Genomic DNA, 18,524 nt, shown 5'->3' on the forward strand with positions numbered 1-18,524 from the left:
CCAGGGCAGTCTTAATGTGTTATGAGGGATGTGTCCAGGCCCTGCTAAAGCCACGGCAGTCTTAACGTGTTTGTGTGTGGACATAGATTGGGTGCATTTTAGTTTGCGTGTGTGTGTGTATGTACATATTGTAGGTACACGTGTGTGAGAGCGGGTGAGTGTGTGCGTGAGAACATTATCTGTGCAGATGTCCTGGGCAGTCTGTTAAATTTAAGTAACCACTCATGCAGGCAGGGAAGAGTGGACTACACACTAGTCTACTGGAGAGTGGACTACATGTTAGTCTACTGGAGAGTGGACTACACACTAGTCTACTGGAGAGTGGACTACATGTTAGTCTACTGGAGAGTGGACTACATGTTAGTCTACTGGAGAGTGGACTACACGTTAGTCTACTGGAGAGTGGACTACACACTAGTCTACTGGAGAGTGGACTACATGTTAGTCTACTGGAGAGTGGACTACATGTTAGTCTACTGGAGAGTGGACTACATGTTAGTCTACTGGAGAGTGGACTACACACTAGTCTACTGGAGAGTGGACTACATGTTAGTCTACTGGAGAGTGGACTACATGTTAGTCTACTGGAGAGTGGACTACACACTAGTCTACTGGAGAGTGGACTACACACTAGTCTACTGGAGAGTGGACTACATGTTAGTCTACTGGAGAGTGGACTACATGTTAGTCTACTGGAGAGTGGACTACACACTAGTCTACTGGAGAGTGGACTACACACTAGTCTACTGGAGAGTGGACTACATGTTAGTCTACTGGAGAGTGGACTACACACTAGTCTACTGGAGAGTGGACTACATGTTAGTCTACTGGAGAGTGGACTACACACTAGTCTACTGGAGAGTGGACTACACGTTAGTCTACTGGAGAGTGGACTACATGTTAGTCTACTGGAGAGTGGACTACACGTTAGTCTACTGGAGAGTGGACTACACACTAGTCTACTGGAGAGTGGACTACACACTAGTCTACTGGAGAGTGGACTACATGTTAGTCTACTGGAGAGTGGACTACACACTAGTCTACTGGAGAGTGGACTACATGTTAGTCTACTGGAGAGTGGACTACATGTTAGTCTACTGGAGAGTGGACTACACACTAGTCTACTGGAGAGTGGACTACACACTAGTCTACTGGAGAGTGGACTACATGTTAGTCTACTGGAGAGTTGACTACATGTTAGTCTACTGGAGAGTGGACTACATGTTAGTCTACTGGAGAGTGGACTACATGTTAGTCTACTGGAGAGTGGACTACATGTTAGTCTACTGGAGAGTGGACTACATGCTAGTCTACTGGAGAGTGGACTACATGTTAGTCTACTGGAGAGTGGACTACACACTAGTCTACTGGAGAGTGGACTACACACTAGTCTACTGGAGAGTGGACTACATGTTAGTCTACTGGAGAGTGGACTACACACTAGTCTACTGGAGAGTGGACTACATGTTAGTCTACTGGAGAGTGGACTACATGTTAGTCTACTGGAGAGTGGACTACATGTTAGTCTACTGGAGAGTGGACTACATGTTAGTCTACTGGAGAGTGGACTACATGTTAGTCTACTGGAGAGTGGACTACACACTAGTCTACTGGAGAGTGGACTACATGTTAGTCTACTGGAGAGTGGACTACATGTTAGTCTACTGGAGAGTGGACTACACACTAGTCTACTGGAGAGTGGACTACACACTAGTCTACTGGAGAGTGGACTACACACTAGTCTACTGGAGAGTGGACTACACGTTAGTCTACTGGAGAGTGGACTACACGTTAGTCTACTGGAGAGTGGACTACACGTTAGTCTACTGGAGAGTGGACTACACGTTAGTCTACTGGAGAGTGGACTACACGTTAGTCTACTGGAGAGTGGACTACACGTTAGTCTACTGGAGAGTGGACTACACGTTAGTCTACTGGAGAGTGGACTACACGTTAGTCTACTGGAGAGTGGACTACACACTAGTCTACTGGAGAGTGGACTACACACTAGTCTACTGGAGAGTGGACTACACACTAGTCTACTGGAGAGTGGACTACACACTAGTCTACTGGAGAGTGGACTACACACTAGTCTACTGGAGAGTAGACTACACGCTAGTCTACTGAAGAGTGGACTACACGCTAGTCTACTGGAGAGTAGACTACACGCTAGTCTACTGAAGAGTGGACTACACGCTAGTCTACTGAAGAGTGGACTACACGCTAGTCTACTGCATTAAATCCCATTAGTACAGCACATCTCATGTATAAAATATTTTAAAAATGTACAGGAGCCAAGCAGCTTTGTCCTCTTTATCTGACTCCATCTCTCGAGCCTCCCTCCCTCCCTCCCTCCCTCCCTCCCTCCCTCCCTCCCTCCCATTCTTTCACTTATCAGATTATTTTCTCAATCACTGTTTCACTCCCAACCTCCCCTTTCTTTCCACCTCTATAAAACACCTTATCTCTCATTCTCTTTCTGTCACACACACACACACACACACACACAGGGTGCTTGCTGACTCCTGTGGTCTGTCCTGCTGCCATATCGGATCTCGAGCTCACAGTGGTGCTCCTGCTGGTAAAGATCAGGCCACTGAGTCTCTGTCACTCTGGATATCACCCCCAACAGAGTGAGAGAGCAGAGAGGGAGGGAGGGGGGGGGGGGGGGGGGGTAGAGAGCGAGAGAGGGGAGGGGTAGAGCGAGACAGAAGAGAGAGAGGGGTAGAGCGGGAGAGAGAGAAATAGGGAAAATATTGAAAGGAGAGGGAGGACAGGCTAGGGAGTTTCAGTCAGACAGTCAAAGTCTATGTTCTGGAAGCTTGGCACTCAAAATCTCTCTCACCCTAGCAGCTCAGAGTTCAGAAGATTTCCCCTGTGACAGATCTGTCTACCCTGAGCAGAGTGTGTGTATTATTGCTTATCTCAAAGTGTGTGTTTGTGTGCATTATGTGTTTACTGCTCTCAGTGAAAGGAAAGTCCCCCAGGAGTATGGAAGGGATAAGGCGTGGGAGGCAGTAGCACATTGGGAACAAATTCTTCTGGTGTTTGGTGCGTTAGTGACGCTGAATGAGGAAACACACACACACACACTCAGACACACACACACACTCAGACACACACACACACACACTTTGCCTCATCCCAAGTGGTGAAATGACAGAGCAAATTTAGACCTGCAAAAGAGTTCTAGATTCAGAGGGTGACACGGACACCTCGGCTGTCCCAGACAGGACAGATAGGACAGACACGGCGCAGACAGAGACAGCACCACCAAGCACTGGACAGTTCCCGTCTGGCTCTTCCTCCCCCAGCCGCTAGCCTACTGTGTGCAACGGGCATGTCAGTGTGCACAAATCACACCGTCCTGCTGGGATCAAGACAACCGAACTGTAAAATAGCAATGTCAATGTTGCTTTTCTTTAGAGCGCTTTTTAAAGTAGTCTACACATGGACATTCCAGCTTGAGAGAGAGAGAAGGCAGCGCATTTGGCACGCTTTATTGCCCAGTGTTTCCCCTTCACCGCTTATCGGATTCTATTCTCGTTTAAATGATTTATGGAACGGAATAAATAGATCAATTGATTACTGAACAAGCCCGGCCAGAGGAAAAAATAGGATAAACAGACCTAAATGAAGTTGATTAATACTAGAATGGCAAAAATGCCTTTTGACGGTTAGCACTAAACAAGACTAACGTAGAAGAGTTCCACCTTTAGCCTATTCCTCTATTATAGCTTACGGTCTATGACCTATTCACTCCCTTCCTCTGTTTTTTCTAGCCTATAGGTTACAACTCTCTCACAAGAACATTGGTGGTCATATTTACTGTAAAACTATAAAACCAGACTCTGACCTCAACACTAAGCCCCTTCTGACTAGTTACCACAGCCACAAGGTATATTTATTCAATTTCTCTTCTTAAAATTAGATTTTTTAAACCTAACCCTAACCTTAACTACACTGTTAACCGTATGCCTAACCTTAAATGTTGATCAAAAAGCAAATGTTCGTTTCATGAATTTTGACGAGCCAATTTTGAGTTTGTGGCTGTGGTAAATAGTGGAAAGCCCTCTTAGCGGAGACGATGCGAACGCTGTCGCGCGCGTCGAACAGGCCAAAGGAGCAAAGAGTCACGGAAAAGGTAAGCGAGCGAAGAGGGACATCCTAACGTCAGCCACAAGTTTGGTGTGAGATTCACATAGTCGCCATATCATATTAACCGACATTTCAGACACCGAGTAGTTGTATTTTTGTTATGCGCTAAAGTTATTTTATTACAGCAGACTATGATCTGACAATGCACCCGGTTGTATGAGAATGTGTTTTAAGCAGCGTGCACACGCAAATGTTGTTAACTATATCTACCGCACTCACTCTCCCCCTTTCCCAACCAAGTGCTCACACCCGAGCTGAGCGAGCAATTTCAATCTAACCGCCAGTGGACTCGCGGGACGTCGGATTCCTGTGAACACAAGGATGCGGTGCCGCAAGTTTTTTGGACCATGTTCGATTGGGATCTACCTATGGATGGCGGTCCTTTTCAAAGGTATGGCGGGCTCCAGGTCCACTTCTCTCTGTTGAACGGTGTTGCATGTTCGTTTGGAGTATGTGGCGTCAATGTACGCCATGACCATGGTAGGCTACTTACTCTGGTTTGAGTTTTGGGTGGGACACTAGCTGATTAAACTCCACTCGAAGTTCACCAGAAACTTCCTTCACCGTGGAGTGGAGTTTAGTCAGCTACGTAGGACACCAAAGCAGGCTAGCTCTAGTTTTTGGTTTTCCAGTTAATTCTGGGCACAATTGTTTAGGTTTGAAAGGAAGGAACACAGAGGGGGGAAGTGTATATGAAAGGAAAGTGACTTTCTTCTTCAATGAAACAGTTACCTGTTAGATTTGATTAAAGCAGAAATACAGTTGTGATGCGTTTTGCTTTGGGAAGAGGCTACAGTTTTGTTGCATTATTGGACTTCAAAGTCTTGTGTCTTTTCCTTACATGTCACAGTGCAGTCTGTCGTTAGGTACAGCAAGATTATGTCATCCATTCTAGATAGTAGGAATTATCTACAATATAATATAATGCATGTGCAGTCCATCATTTTGGTGTTTAAAATAGTTAAATATGTGTGCGCACGTTGTGCTTATTCATAGGGATCATGTAATTCGTTATTTTTACTGCCCCGTTCCCCCTCCCCTCCCCAGTGGTGGATTTACCATTAGGCAGAAGAGGAAATTGCCTCAGGCCTCACATTATCAAGGGGCCTCATGAGCTGGGCATAATTGATACAAATAACACTAGTAATATATATTTTTATAATAATTTCTCTGTTTGAGGCACTCCATACTCTGCTCAGCAGGCAGCTTAAAAGTTGCCAAGGAAACGGGGAGAGAGGGGTGTTTTGCCTGGCCACTGTGCCCAGGTTAATTAAGCCACATTGCCGACAAAAAGGGTATAATAATATAAGGGTATAAAGGGTATAAATAATAATTCATAATAGATCAATTGTTTATTTCTATACATATATGTAACCGGTGTGAAATGGCTAGCGAGTTAGCAGTGCACGCTAATAACTGTTCAATCGGTAACGTCACTCGCTATGAGACCTTGAACTAGTTGTTTACCTTGTGTAACAGGGTTGGTTATGTTTCCACTTGCCTCTAAAGAAATGTGTATTTGATGTTCAAGCATTCTTATTGGTTAGTTCAACTCTGATGACAATACGGGGTGTTGTGATTGGCCCCGCTTGCAAATAGGGGGAGATCGCGAACGTCAGGTCTTCCCAGTATGAAAATGTGATGCAAGGGGTAGGTCACGTTCTGAATACTGTTTTCTATTTTACAATGTGTACAAGTTTGCTGTACGTTACTGATTTTATACATGTGTGGGTATATGGTACCTGTTAGGGATTGAAGGGCTTTCTGGGATGTGCTTTGGCATATGATTGCTGTAAATAATTGTGTGAGCTAGCATACACCGATGTCATGGTCACATAAGCCACGGCTAACACAGTTGTCTTCATGCTACAGATTTTGCCATCGACAGCCATCAACACTGTTAAGCCCTGCACAACTAACGTGCTGTTTCCCATTTAACAACAGGTATTTACACATGTTATATTTTGTATTGTATTTTTGTATTTTGTTGGCCCAGTATGAAAATGTGATGCAAGGGATTTTGCCATCGACAGCCATCAACACTGTTAAGCCCTGCACAACTAACGTGCTGTTACCCATTTAACAACAGCAGAAATAAATGATGCTCAACTGGGACTACTGGCCGAAGTTATTTATTTTGTGAAAACACAACGCATGGAGAGTACATTATACATCTGTTACACTTGCTCTGCAAGGGCCGCGGCTTTTGTGGCGCGATAGGTAACGATGCTTCGTGGGAGGCAGTTGCAGATGTGTTCAGGGGTCCCTGGTTCAAGCCCAGGTTGAGGCGAGGAGAGGGACGGAATTAACACTGTTACATATATCTCATATTAATCCAAGTTTTTCTCATAATAGTAGAAACAAGTCATTAATCATCCACATAATGGTTCATAATAAAGGACTATTCCACACTAAAGAGTTCACCTGCATTGTTTCACGCGATGTGATTGCAAATGTGACTTTCATTGACATTAAGCTGCAGCAATGAGGCGCTTTCAGGGCAGGGCAGAGAACAAGAAAGAAAGATCACATTTTTACATAAAAATTATGTAAATGAAAGCATTTCTTTAGTAAAAAGACAGGTGCGGCTGATAATACTGCCATTGTCATCTAGGCAGAGGACATGTACTGTATGTGTACATGAAAAAGAAATGTTTTGTTTGGGGGGGGACTCTGCCTGGGGCCTCAAACACAAAAGCTCAGACACACCAGTAGGGTTGCTGTTCACATAGCAAAAACTCAAGCCGTCAGTCAGCAGCTCAGCCTTGTTAAAATACTCCAAACCAGAAGGTGGCAGTAGCGTTGTTTGGCAATGCGCGTCCGTGTGTGTTGCTTATGTTCTAGATTCCAACGTTAGCTAGCTAGCTGCGCTAATGTTGCTATTTTGTAGAAAGCCAGATGGCCACAGCTAGATAACTACCTAGCAAGACGATGAAGAAACAATTGAATTCACTCTCCATAAACCCATACTGTCAGTGCCAACCCATAGCCAAATGTTTTGCTAGCTAGCACAACATAGCTCGCTAGCTAATGACACTGCACTAATTTGGCAGCTAACACAGTCAGCTGTTTCATGGAAACTAGCTAATATTTAATTATAATGTCAATACTAGCTACAGTGGTTAGCTAGCTTGGAGGAAGTATTTAGTGTTGTGTACATTGCCTCTGTGCACTTAGCTAGCTACTATCTCATAGCCTACATTGTATATAAAGTGTGACTGGCTGTACGGAGAAAATTTTCCTTTTTGTTGTCACTTCTGTTGGCTCCCCCACGTGGAGGTTTGTGCTCTCTGATTGGCTCAAAGTCATATTGTTGGCCACTGACGAGCATTGCAATTCTACAAGTAGAAAACGGTAGGTTCGTCGCTACCAGGTCAGCACGCAGCAGGTACCGCTTTTGTTTTAGCGAGAGTAGGAACGGCCTCCGACTGTGATAAGTACCTATTAGCAGTCTATCGGCAGTGAGATTCTCTGTGTGTTTCACGCTTAGGCCTTAGTCCGCCACTGCCCTTCTCTCCCCCTCAACATCCCTGACATCTGAGTCTACCTTATGCACTGTGACACAGCACAGCACAGGGTTTACAGAGGTTTTTGGCACAGGGGCATCTCTCCAGTGTGTTGCATGTTACTGTCTCCGTGCATTGTTTCACCGTCTGTTTGTGTCTATCAGAACACGGACACTCTTCCTGTCCTCACCTATCCACTCCACTCACATCACTGGCCAGGGACGGAGGGAGGGACGGAGGGAGAGAGAAAGAGACAGAGAGAGAAAGTGACATTTTGAGTGTGTTTAGACAGTGCTTTGGTCTCAAGCAGACTTGTCTTACAATTGCCATTGTCTGATAGACAGACTGGTCTTTTTAACGGTTTGATTTTTAATTGACGCAGAATAGCTTTTTCTAGACTTTAAACTCCTTACTCCCACTCTGATTGGGCACTCTTGTGCATGAGGCCATGCAATGCATACAGGCAAGTGTTAGTGATCAAATCATTTACACATGAACTTTCAGTGATGGCTGATCTATGTTAATTTACAATACTTTCTAAAAGTATTCTTTGAGATGCATCTGAAGAGTAAGATTAACTGTGGAGCAATAGAGATTACTTTTACCAATGAAATTCTGTTTTTATTGTTTCCCTCTAACCTCACTCGTAAACTCACTCGTAAACTCACTCGTAAACTCACTCTAACCTCACTCTAACCTCACTCTTAACCTCACTCTTAACCTCACTCTTAACCTCACTCTAACCTCTCCGGATCGATACAATATGTAGAGTTGCATGGCATCTGTCAATAAATGATTCTGTCTCTGATTCCTATGCAACACCTCACTCTTTCCCTCCCCCACTCTTTCCCTCACCAGTAACTCCTGAGAGACTGTCTAGCCTCTCACTTTCTTTAATCTCTAGTTTATGTCAATCAAACCACTCCTGCCTCATCCTGTGTATAATTGATTGGGTATTTTCGTGTCTTTATTTACGTGTTTCTTATGAGCGTAATGATGTGATCTATGTGACTTTAAAAAGAGGTCCAGCCAGCCTTTTGGTAAGGAATGCAGTGATGATAGACTAGCGCCCTGTCCAGGGGATGTACCTGTACATCAAGCTGCCTCACGCTACAGAAACGGGCGCTTGTGCAAGGCTACTTACCTACTTATGCTTTGATTGGCATCCACAGGAGGAAGGTTTACAGTACTGCCCAGTAGCAGTATGGTAAAATACAGCAACTGCTTCCACGGTATACATGTATGTATGTACATTACACCATAACTCTGAATATACTAGAACATATTTTTCTGTTACCTTTGAGCCAAAGAGCCTAATGAAGTTATGGATTTACATAACCAGCCTTATTTATTTTTTATCTGTGTAAGAGGTCAATGTTAATGTATATGAATGCACATACATGTGTAGCAGCCGTGATGGGTCTGTTGTATAGAGTATTCCACTGTGGCGTGACATTGGATTAGATTAGGATTAAACACTAGGGCCCTGAGATGGAGGCTGGGTGGGTGGGTCTGACCACAGGAGTATAGATTGTCAACCACTCACATCATCTCAGCCCAGCCCCTATACCATCATTACCATGCTAGTTTACCCTATCCCACCCCCTACACTACCTCCACCCCACCCACTCTGAGCCCAGTGATGCAGGGTGGGAGAAGGGGTTACAGCAGTAGCAACATTCACACACATGGATTAAGATGAAGTCAGCCTTTAGAAAGCCACTGTTGCTTTTCAACTCACCCGTGTGAAAATGTGTCATTTCTTGTGGCATTGTTTTTACGTCTGAACTCTCTCTACTGTCCCTCTCCACCCCCTCTCTCCCACACACTTATCTCTGTCTCCCCCCCCCTCTCTCCCCCTCTCTCCCACACACTTCTCTCTGCCCTCCATCCCTCTGTCTCTCCCCCCTCTCTCTACCCCCCCCCCCCCCCCCTTCTCCCCCCCCCCCTCTCTGTGGGTGGGTTTGGGCTGAAATAGGTCAGGGAATATGCACAACTGTACTTTGATGTAAGAGTGAAGACAGAACATCTGTACTCGTTGTATTCCATCTGGAGCCTCCACTACCCAACAGGATACTGACTGGAAAGTAAAACACTGATTAAACTGGCTCTGAACACATTGAAAAATGTGCTTGAAATATTGGAACACTCTTCCTGTGGTCAAATCAATTCTATCTGTGTCACAAATGCCACCCTATTGCATTTACAAGGCCCATAGGGCTCTGGACAGAAGTAGTGCACTATATAGGGAATAGGGTGCCACTTTGGACGCACTCTGTCTTCACAGTGGGTTTTGGGGGTATTTTAAAACGCTTGTTTAGAGTTGTAGAACAGAGCACATGTATTACTCCTAGCCGTTTCAAAACCTCATCTATCACTGTCACATTATGGGGATATGGGTCCTTTGTTTCTTCAGCTTGGGATGGCTTTCTGACAGGCAGTTAGACACCCGTGAAGGTCTGGGTCGCCATTAGTTACATCCGTTTGTCTGGGTTCTTGTGTGTGTGTATGAGGCAGAGAGAGAGAAGTCCTTGTGATTTGCATACCTTACATAGCTGTGACTGTCTTCCCATCACTCTGCATTAATGTCACATGGTGTGTTTCGAGAGACAGAGCAGAGATTCTGGGGAGTGGTCTTGAAACACTCTCTGTTCTGTCCCTTCCAGGTTCTAAACTCTGGCCCTATGTCCCCAACTGTTCTATATTCTGTTGTTCTTTTTGAGACTTTGGGTGTTTCTCAATATGCATACGACTGTGCTCCGAGCACGCAAATTGGAGTACGGGAGGGCCAGAGCATAAGTCCAAATCAAAGTATGCGAAACGGAGCACGGATGCGTACTCTGCTTGTACACATTTCGAAAAGCATGCATCGATGCAAGCTTCAACCAAAAGTATAGACAGAGGAATGGAAGGAGGGAGGAATGGAGGGAGGCTGCCAGTCTTATCAGTGTGTGTGTAACAGTGTGTGTGTGTGTGTGTGAGAGAGTATGTGTGTTTGTGGATTAGGCGGAGGGGGGGGGGGTTGTCTTGTCTCAGCTTCTGTTTGCAGATGCTACCCAGAACAGAGGCCTTTTTCCTGGTTCATGTGCTTCAGGGTAAATCGGCTCACAATGAAGAACACATTAGAACACGGACAACGCTCTTCATACGTCTACTTACAAGGCGTCCACTTCCATCTACTAGATAAGGCATTAGGACACTTCTTCAGGCTTCCTCAGCCTACCAGTTCAGAGGCAGTTCTCTGTTAAAGCAAACAAACGGTACACTATTAGGACGGTTAAACAGAGACTCAGAGAATCAGTCAGGTGTCAGGACAGCAGAAACAAAAAAAGCTCATATTCATGAGGAATGAAAGATGGAGAGAGGGAGCGGAAGGAGCGAGAGAGAATGGCAGACAGAGGGTGATGGCTATCAATCATTCTGTCAGTGTGCTGGGCCTGGCTGTGAAGCTACCAATCCCTCAGCCCTGTCTGACTGTACCCCCTCCTCTCCCTTCATACCCCCCACTCACTTTCACGCACGCACGCACACAAGTGGTAAGGTAAGCTTAATATCCATATTACCATATCAGGTGTGTTTTAGCTGGAACATGTTTGTGTGTGTCTGGAAGTTGCTTTGGGGCTTCTGTATCCTACCTGGACAATAATCTGGGAGAAAAACATGTGAGTTGTAACATATATTAGAGAAAACATGTTTGTTAGCGGTAGGGTAACGTGTTGAGGCCTAAGGTTTACTGTAACCTTGGTGTGGGATTGGGCTGCTGGTTATTCAGACACACAGCTCACAGCTCTAGCAGGGAGACAACAGCAGTAAACACCTAGCTATAGCCTCTGATGACTGGAGAGAGTGTGTGTGAGAGAGAGAGGACAAAACAGAGATAGTGAAAGAAAGAGTAAAGGCTTCAGCATGCTTCCATTTGGCTGGTGCTTAGCCCGAACTCGACTAGGTGAACCGGAGGGGCGCGCTCACATACTCCCTTAAAAGACCATCGCTTGAAAAAGCGGCAATAGTACTGTTTGTCCATCTTAAGACCCGTAGCCACTTCCTCAAAATGCTCATAATTAATGTTGACATTTTTTGCAGAGACCAAAGCAAACATAAACGTCACAAAATGTCACCATTGTATATGTAACGTAAACTCACCCCATTCCGTACAAATGTGCGTAACCGCGACATTCAAACGAGGCTACAAAGAAAACTAATGGGACTGTAGCGACTGTGTTGACTTCAAAATCGGGGGTGTGAACTAGGTTTCTATTCAAGCGTTGATCGACATGGTAATGCCTCTATAGTATTGGAGAAAAGTTGAAAAAACTGACCCTCCGTTACATCTTGACGTGTCATGTCGTAACGTACAGCACGCATAAAGCAACTATTTCTGTCTTACAATCTCTCTCCACCAGGTGTAGCACTTCTCTCATCGTTTAAAAACAAGAAATGGACAGTGATGGGGGTAAGGGGGGATACCTAGTCATTTTTTTCGTCATCATTGCATGTGATCATCATTCTCAAAGCCGCTGTTTACTTCTAAGATCACTTTAGCACCACCCTAAAAACCCGATTTCAAATTCGACACAAACTTTCAAATAGGTATGTAATGACACATTATATAAACTCTTTATAGTGTTTTATTTACATTTTAGAGGCGATAAGGTGATAAGTTGGACAGATCGAGTGAAAAAAAGCCATTTTCCCACACAACATCTCTCCTTCTCACTATCACGCATTAGTTTCGCTTCCCCACCCGCCATTTTTAAAAAGACCCGACGGGGCTCATTGCCTGCTTGAATTATGCAGAAACGGGCAGTGTTTAGGTCATGTAATTGATTTTGTTGGAAAGGGGAGAAATTGTGCTTTACAATGGTATTGACATTACAGTTTATCTGGAAGTATTACATTTTTGGGGCGCTAAAATAAGGGCAATTGTACGGACCAAGGCGATGTACAAGTTTACGTGAGTTTACGTTACAAATTGTTCCGAACAGTTTCGAGTGAGAAGCAAGCGGACGCCTTAAAAGAGAGTGAGAGAGACATAGCTTTACGGTGTAAGTCACAAAACGTGTCAGGGTGAGTTAGAGAGAGATTAGGACAGTGCGTACTGGCCACTCACTTAATCGCCGTATCTCTTCTCTCACTTTCTCTGCCTCTGTTTTCATCCCCTTGATAGGCACACATGTAAATATTGAGTTTCACCACTTCAAGGAGGTATTTCTCTTTCTTTCACACTCACCTACAGTATCTCTAATAAATCTCTCCTTTTCTATCTTTCTCACACTGTCTGTATGGGACCGCTCATTTCCCCTCTCACAGGGCCCTCCCTTTTTTCTAACCAATCAGGGTCAAGGATGGAGAAAAAAATTCACGTAATTTCTTTACTCGATATCCATCTATCTAGAATATCTACCTGTCAGTCCACTTTCAATCAGTTGATACGGCATTCATCAGGTCTGATAAAAGTGTTTGTATAACACATTTCCTATAGCATTTGATATTATTATATATTGCTATATTTTATTTTTTATTTTAATATTGACATTTCTAAAGTGGTGTTGGGACATTAGCTCTAGGATAATGTCATTCAATGGGCTATTGTCATCATCACCCGGGTGAAATCTGGGTTTGTTTTCAGTGGTAGAGAAGAGGATTCGAAACACAGAGTTGGATTTAGCTAACGGTAGAAGCTCAGCTACAGCCGATGCCAGCACCAAGAGGGCAGATTGCTATATTGTAAATACTTCGCCAATATGGCCTATTTATTGCCTTTACCTCCCTAATCTTACCTCATTTGCACACTGTACATAGATTTTTCTATTGTGTTATTGACTGTACATTTGTTTATTCCACGTGTAACTCTGTGTTGTTGTTTGTGTCACACTGCTTTGCATTATCTTGGCCATGTTGCAGTTGTAAATGAGAACTTGTTCTCAACTAGCCTACCTGGTTAAATGAAGGTGAAATTTAAAAAAATAAAAAGATGACAAATACAGTGGCTAGCGAGCTGAGTAAGTTATTTACTCACATTGATTGAGACAGGTGTCTGTCATCATGTCCAGTGCTTCATTTGTAAATCGGGAGATCCTGGAACACCATAGGGAGCGCGAGAGGGGGAGGGGTTATCCGGCAGGCTCTGAGGTACCGGAACACATTGAGAAAAAAAGTGTCAAACACTACGTAGCAGCCAAGTAGCCTACTATTTATGGTGGTGAAACGGACAGCACTTTCCAAGGTGCTAATTAATTTTAATTATTTTAGACGTCACTGCAGTATGTCCACAAACTTGAGAATACCTGCAGGGCTTACACAAGTCAGAATTTCTTATAGCCTAATTTTCTAGACATCAATGTACAGCAAAATGTTTAGACGACACTGCAGAACACCCGCCATATGCACATATACTCAGCTGTGGGGCTTACAAGACCCCAATTTCATATCATTTTCAAGACATCAATGTAGCAGTAGAACAAATAAAATAAATCAAATGTAGGCTACAGCAGGACACACATATGAGAATATATAGGCATCCTGCCTATGTGATAATATGAGGCGTATATTCAGGTTACAAACTTGTTCTGTGCTGTGAAGGTAAAGTGAAAAAAAATGTCCTACCTTAGTTTTCAAAACCTCCCACAATGACTCCCCATGTCAAGTCCATTTAACTCCTGAGAGTCAACTTCAAATTTAAATCAAATGTTATTGGTCACATACACATGGTTAGCAGATGTTAATGCTAGGGTTTCGAAATGCTTGTGCTTCTAGTTCCAACAGTGCAAATCAAATCAAAGTTTATTTGTCACGTGCGCCGAATACAACAGGTGTAAGTAGACCTTACAGTGAAATGCTTACTTACAGGCTCTGACCAATAGTTCAAAAAAGGTATTAGGTGAACAATAGGTAAGTAAAGAAATAAAACAACAGTAAAAAGACAGGCTATATACAGCCCACTACTGTTGTGTCATCTGCAAACTTGACGATTGAGTTGGAGGCGTGCATGGCCACGCAGTCGTGGGTGAACAGGGAGTACAGGAGGGGGCTGAGCACGCACCCTTGTGGGGCCCCAGTGTTGAGGGTCAGCGAAGTGGAGATGTTGTTTCCCACCTTCACCACCTGGGGGCGGCCCGTCAGAGTCCAGGACCCAATTGCACAGGGCGGGGTTGAGACCCATGGCCTCCCGCTTGATGATGAGCTTGGAGGGTACTATGGGTTTGAATGCTGAGCTGTAGTCAATGAACAGCATTCTTACATAGGTATTCCTTTTGTCCAGATGGGATAGGGCAGGGTGATGGCGATTGCTCATAGCCATGAGCGGGCATGTGGCTGTGATGTTTATCCTCCTTTTATGGCTGTTCTGAAGACTCTGGCTGTAGTGTCATTAAATTTTTTTTTTTTTTTTTGTGTTAACCTGACTTGCTGCCACCAAATGCGCCTTAGTTCAGACATGTTTAAAGACCTTTTTTTCTGAGGGCTCTTTGTTTTTACATCTGATGCATTGATGTTAATCTGCTGTACATTCCACCCACTCTTTTGCTCGTTTATTTCCTCATTTCTAGACCCAAGCTCCCTACCTTTTTGCATGTTGTACAGCCCAACTTTGAATTATGCATGACCAGCCAGGGGTTATACGTTTGCTTGCAAATTGCACCTGCTCCGTGCACTTCATCGGTGGATGCACTGCCCCTCTCCCCCCAGGTCTCCCACTGAGTCTGACTCGCTAGTAGGCCTACTAGCTAGTGGAGCTGCCGGTGGTGATGCTGAACCGGTGGGATTAGCATCGCCATTAGGAACAGTTTGCCGTTCACTCCTCTCCTCCAGCACTGACATTTCTTTGGCTCGTTCTGGGTTGGATTCACCATCTTTCTCTGGATTTTTTGGACTTGAAAAATGCCAAAGTCAATTGCCTTTTCTTATCCATTTTTTATTTGGCTTTCCCATGATTCAAATTCAGTTGGTAAAGCTGTCAACCGATTGGGACCTACGTGTTTAGAGAAAGACTTTTGTATTGTTTAGGGACGATGAGGGACATTGGGAGCTGCTTTTGAGGGGAAAGATTAGTCATCAAAGGGAATGGGCTGGGGGGCTACAGAAGGTGTGAAAATTCTTAAGGGGGCAGTTCTTACACAGTATGTGTTGTTGTGTATGGGAGATTGAGTAGAAATGGCACCTTTCAATCGTTCCCTTACAAAACAATACATTTACTGTCTCTAAGTGTAACTGATGTGAAATGGCTAGCTAGTTAGCGGTGGTGCGCGCTAATAGCGTTTCAATCGGTGACGTCACTCGCTCTGAGACCGTGAAGTAGTTGTTCCCCTTGCTCTGCAAGGGCCGCGGCTTTTGTGGCGCGATGGGTAACGGTGCTTCGAGGGTGACTGTTGTCTATGTGTTGAGAGGGTCCCTGGTTCGAGCCCAGGTAGGGGCAAGGAGAGGGACGGAAGCTATACTGTTCCATAAGCACAACCAAAACCCCCTCCCTCATCTCAAAGACCTATCTGTAATCCTCCCAATGACTTTGACAGATCATTCTTGTCAATAGTAGCAGGGGATTTTTGTAGACGTGTGTTTGTATTGTGTTTTGAGAATCTGCAGAGAAAAATAATGAGGTGGTTGTGTCATTACTGTTGTAGTCTTGATTTTATACCTTTTGTCCCCCCTTTTGTCCCACAATCTTGTTGTGCTCCATAATCACAAGGGTTGTCCTCTTCCTCATGCTCGTGTACCCAAAATGCCGCCGCTTTGGGGTATTTTTCAGCAGGGGCTGTGGAAGCACTCCAGATAACCTGAGATTTACAAAAAGAAAAGGTCAAAAGATAAAAGGGGTAGACTAAATTGATTTCATGTTCTGGAAGGTTCTCTGTGGTCCTCGGGCTACATCTAACCACCTGTAACCACATAACACAAACACATACCAACAGTACCCAATTCATGTTTATGCCATGCTTACTGTAAATTGAGCTATCTTAGCCGTCAGCTTGTAAATATTTTTCCCAATTTACCTCCACCTTGTGCAGAGCTTGGGGTTGGAAACACATTATGGTGGAATCAGATTATGTACCACCTACAACAAAACACTCAACAATACACAATTGAACCACCCCACTAGTTGTATTGATCTCTATTAGACTGGCTAGCTTAGCACACCTAACATGGACATTTTAATATTGTTAGCTTGCTGTTAGCGCCACTAAATTGGCAGCAAGATTGCTAGCCAGCTGAGAACCTACTAATCAACCTTATACAATTTATACACATTCATAACTCCTACCAACACACAGAGAGTTAGTTAGATATATTGACAATTCAGTTTTTTTCCCAGACAAGGGTGGAATAGATGGCTACCAGATTGAGTTACTTTTATTTGCTAATGTTAGCTAACATTAGTAAAAGATAGAACGAACAGACAAACATGTTTATTCTGCTGAAGGTAGCTACCAATCTAGTAGTGACTACCATGGCATAGGCAAAATTAATTGACAGTGATGCGTACCTCTAATCGAGAATCTTCCATTTTGTTGGGAAGGGAGAAAACGATAGTATCGGATCACTTCTCAGCTGTCGTCTAAATGGATTCCCCATCCGTTTAGCCAGAAAATCACTCTGATAATCTTTGGTCACCGTAAGCATTCATTCTTGATTTCCGCAAACCACTGGCAGCATCCGGGTAAATCTCTGGTAGGTAGAACGGTGAAAGATAACTCATTTACGCGCTTGTTTGTAATTAGCACAGCCAGACAGAACACCATACGGGCATAATGACAAACGTTAGTGAAAAACAAACGTAAAAAAAAATGCTTAGAGAAGTTCTGAGATTACAGTGTGTTGGTCGTTTGAAGTTAACAACGCCATGAACCAAGTTTCTGGGCACTCCCACATGGTTTATGAACTGGTACAAAAAATGACACTTGATTCAAGAGTTTTTCAATTTAAATTATTATATGAACTTATTGCACCCAACAGAATGCTATATACACTGCTCAAAAAAATAAAGGGAACACTTAAACAACACAATGTAACTCCAAGTCAATCACACTTCTGTGAAATCAAACTGTCCACTTAGGAAGCAACACTGATTGACAATAAATTTCACATGCTGTTGTGCAAATGGAATAGACAAAAGGTGGAAATTATAGGCAATTAGCAAGACACCCCCAAAAAAGGAGTGATTCTGCAGGTGGTGACCACAGACCACTTCTCAGTTCCTATGCTTCCTGGCTGATGTTTTGGTCACTTTTGAATGCTGGCGGTGCTCTCACTCTAGTGGTAGCATGAGACGGAGTCTACAACCCACACAAGTGGCTCAGGTAGTACAGTTCATCCAGGATGGCACATCAATGCGAGCTGTGGCAAAAAGGTTTGCTGTGTCTGTCAGCGTAGTGTCCAGAGCATGGAGGCGCTACCAGGAGACAGGCCAGTACATCAGGAGACGTGGAGGAGGCCGTAGGAGGGCAACAACCCAGCAGCAGGACCGCTACCTCCGCCTTTGTGCAAGAAGGTGCACTGCCAGAGTCCTGCAAAATGACCTCCAGCAGGCCACAAATGTGCATGTGTCAGCATATGGTCTCACAAGGGGTCTGAGGATCTCATCTCGGTACCTAATGGCAGTCAGGCTACCTCTGGCGAGCACATGGAGGGCTGTGCGGCCCCACAAAGAAATGCCACCCCACACCATGACTGACCCACCGCCAAACCGGTCATGCTGGAGGATGTTGCAGGCAGCAGAACGTTCTCCACGGCGTCTCCAGACTCTGTCACGTCTGTCACATGTGCTCATGTGCTCAGTGTGAACCTGCTTTTATTTGTGAAGAGCACAGGGCGCCAGTGGCGAATTTGCCAATATTGGTGTTCTCTGGCAAATGCCAAACGTCCTGC

At 44.4% G+C, this 18,524-nt stretch overlaps 1 protein-coding gene across 1 annotated transcript in view; it reads left to right on the forward strand.

The window, feature by feature from the left end:
* Positions 1-4,104: 4,104 nt before the first annotated feature.
* The window catches only part of LOC139581224 (neuronal acetylcholine receptor subunit alpha-7-like), a 70,298-nt gene continuing 55,878 nt past the window's right edge, over positions 4,105-18,524 (forward strand). The window contains exon 1 of the mRNA XM_071410750.1: positions 4,105-4,549. Coding sequence (XP_071266851.1) covers positions 4,480-4,549 — 70 coding nt within the window. The 5' untranslated portion in view covers positions 4,105-4,479. The remainder of the gene's footprint in view (positions 4,550-18,524) is intronic.

Source organism: Salvelinus alpinus, chromosome 7, assembly GCF_045679555.1.
Source record: "Salvelinus alpinus chromosome 7, SLU_Salpinus.1, whole genome shotgun sequence".
NCBI lineage: Eukaryota > Metazoa > Chordata > Actinopteri > Salmoniformes > Salmonidae > Salvelinus > Salvelinus alpinus.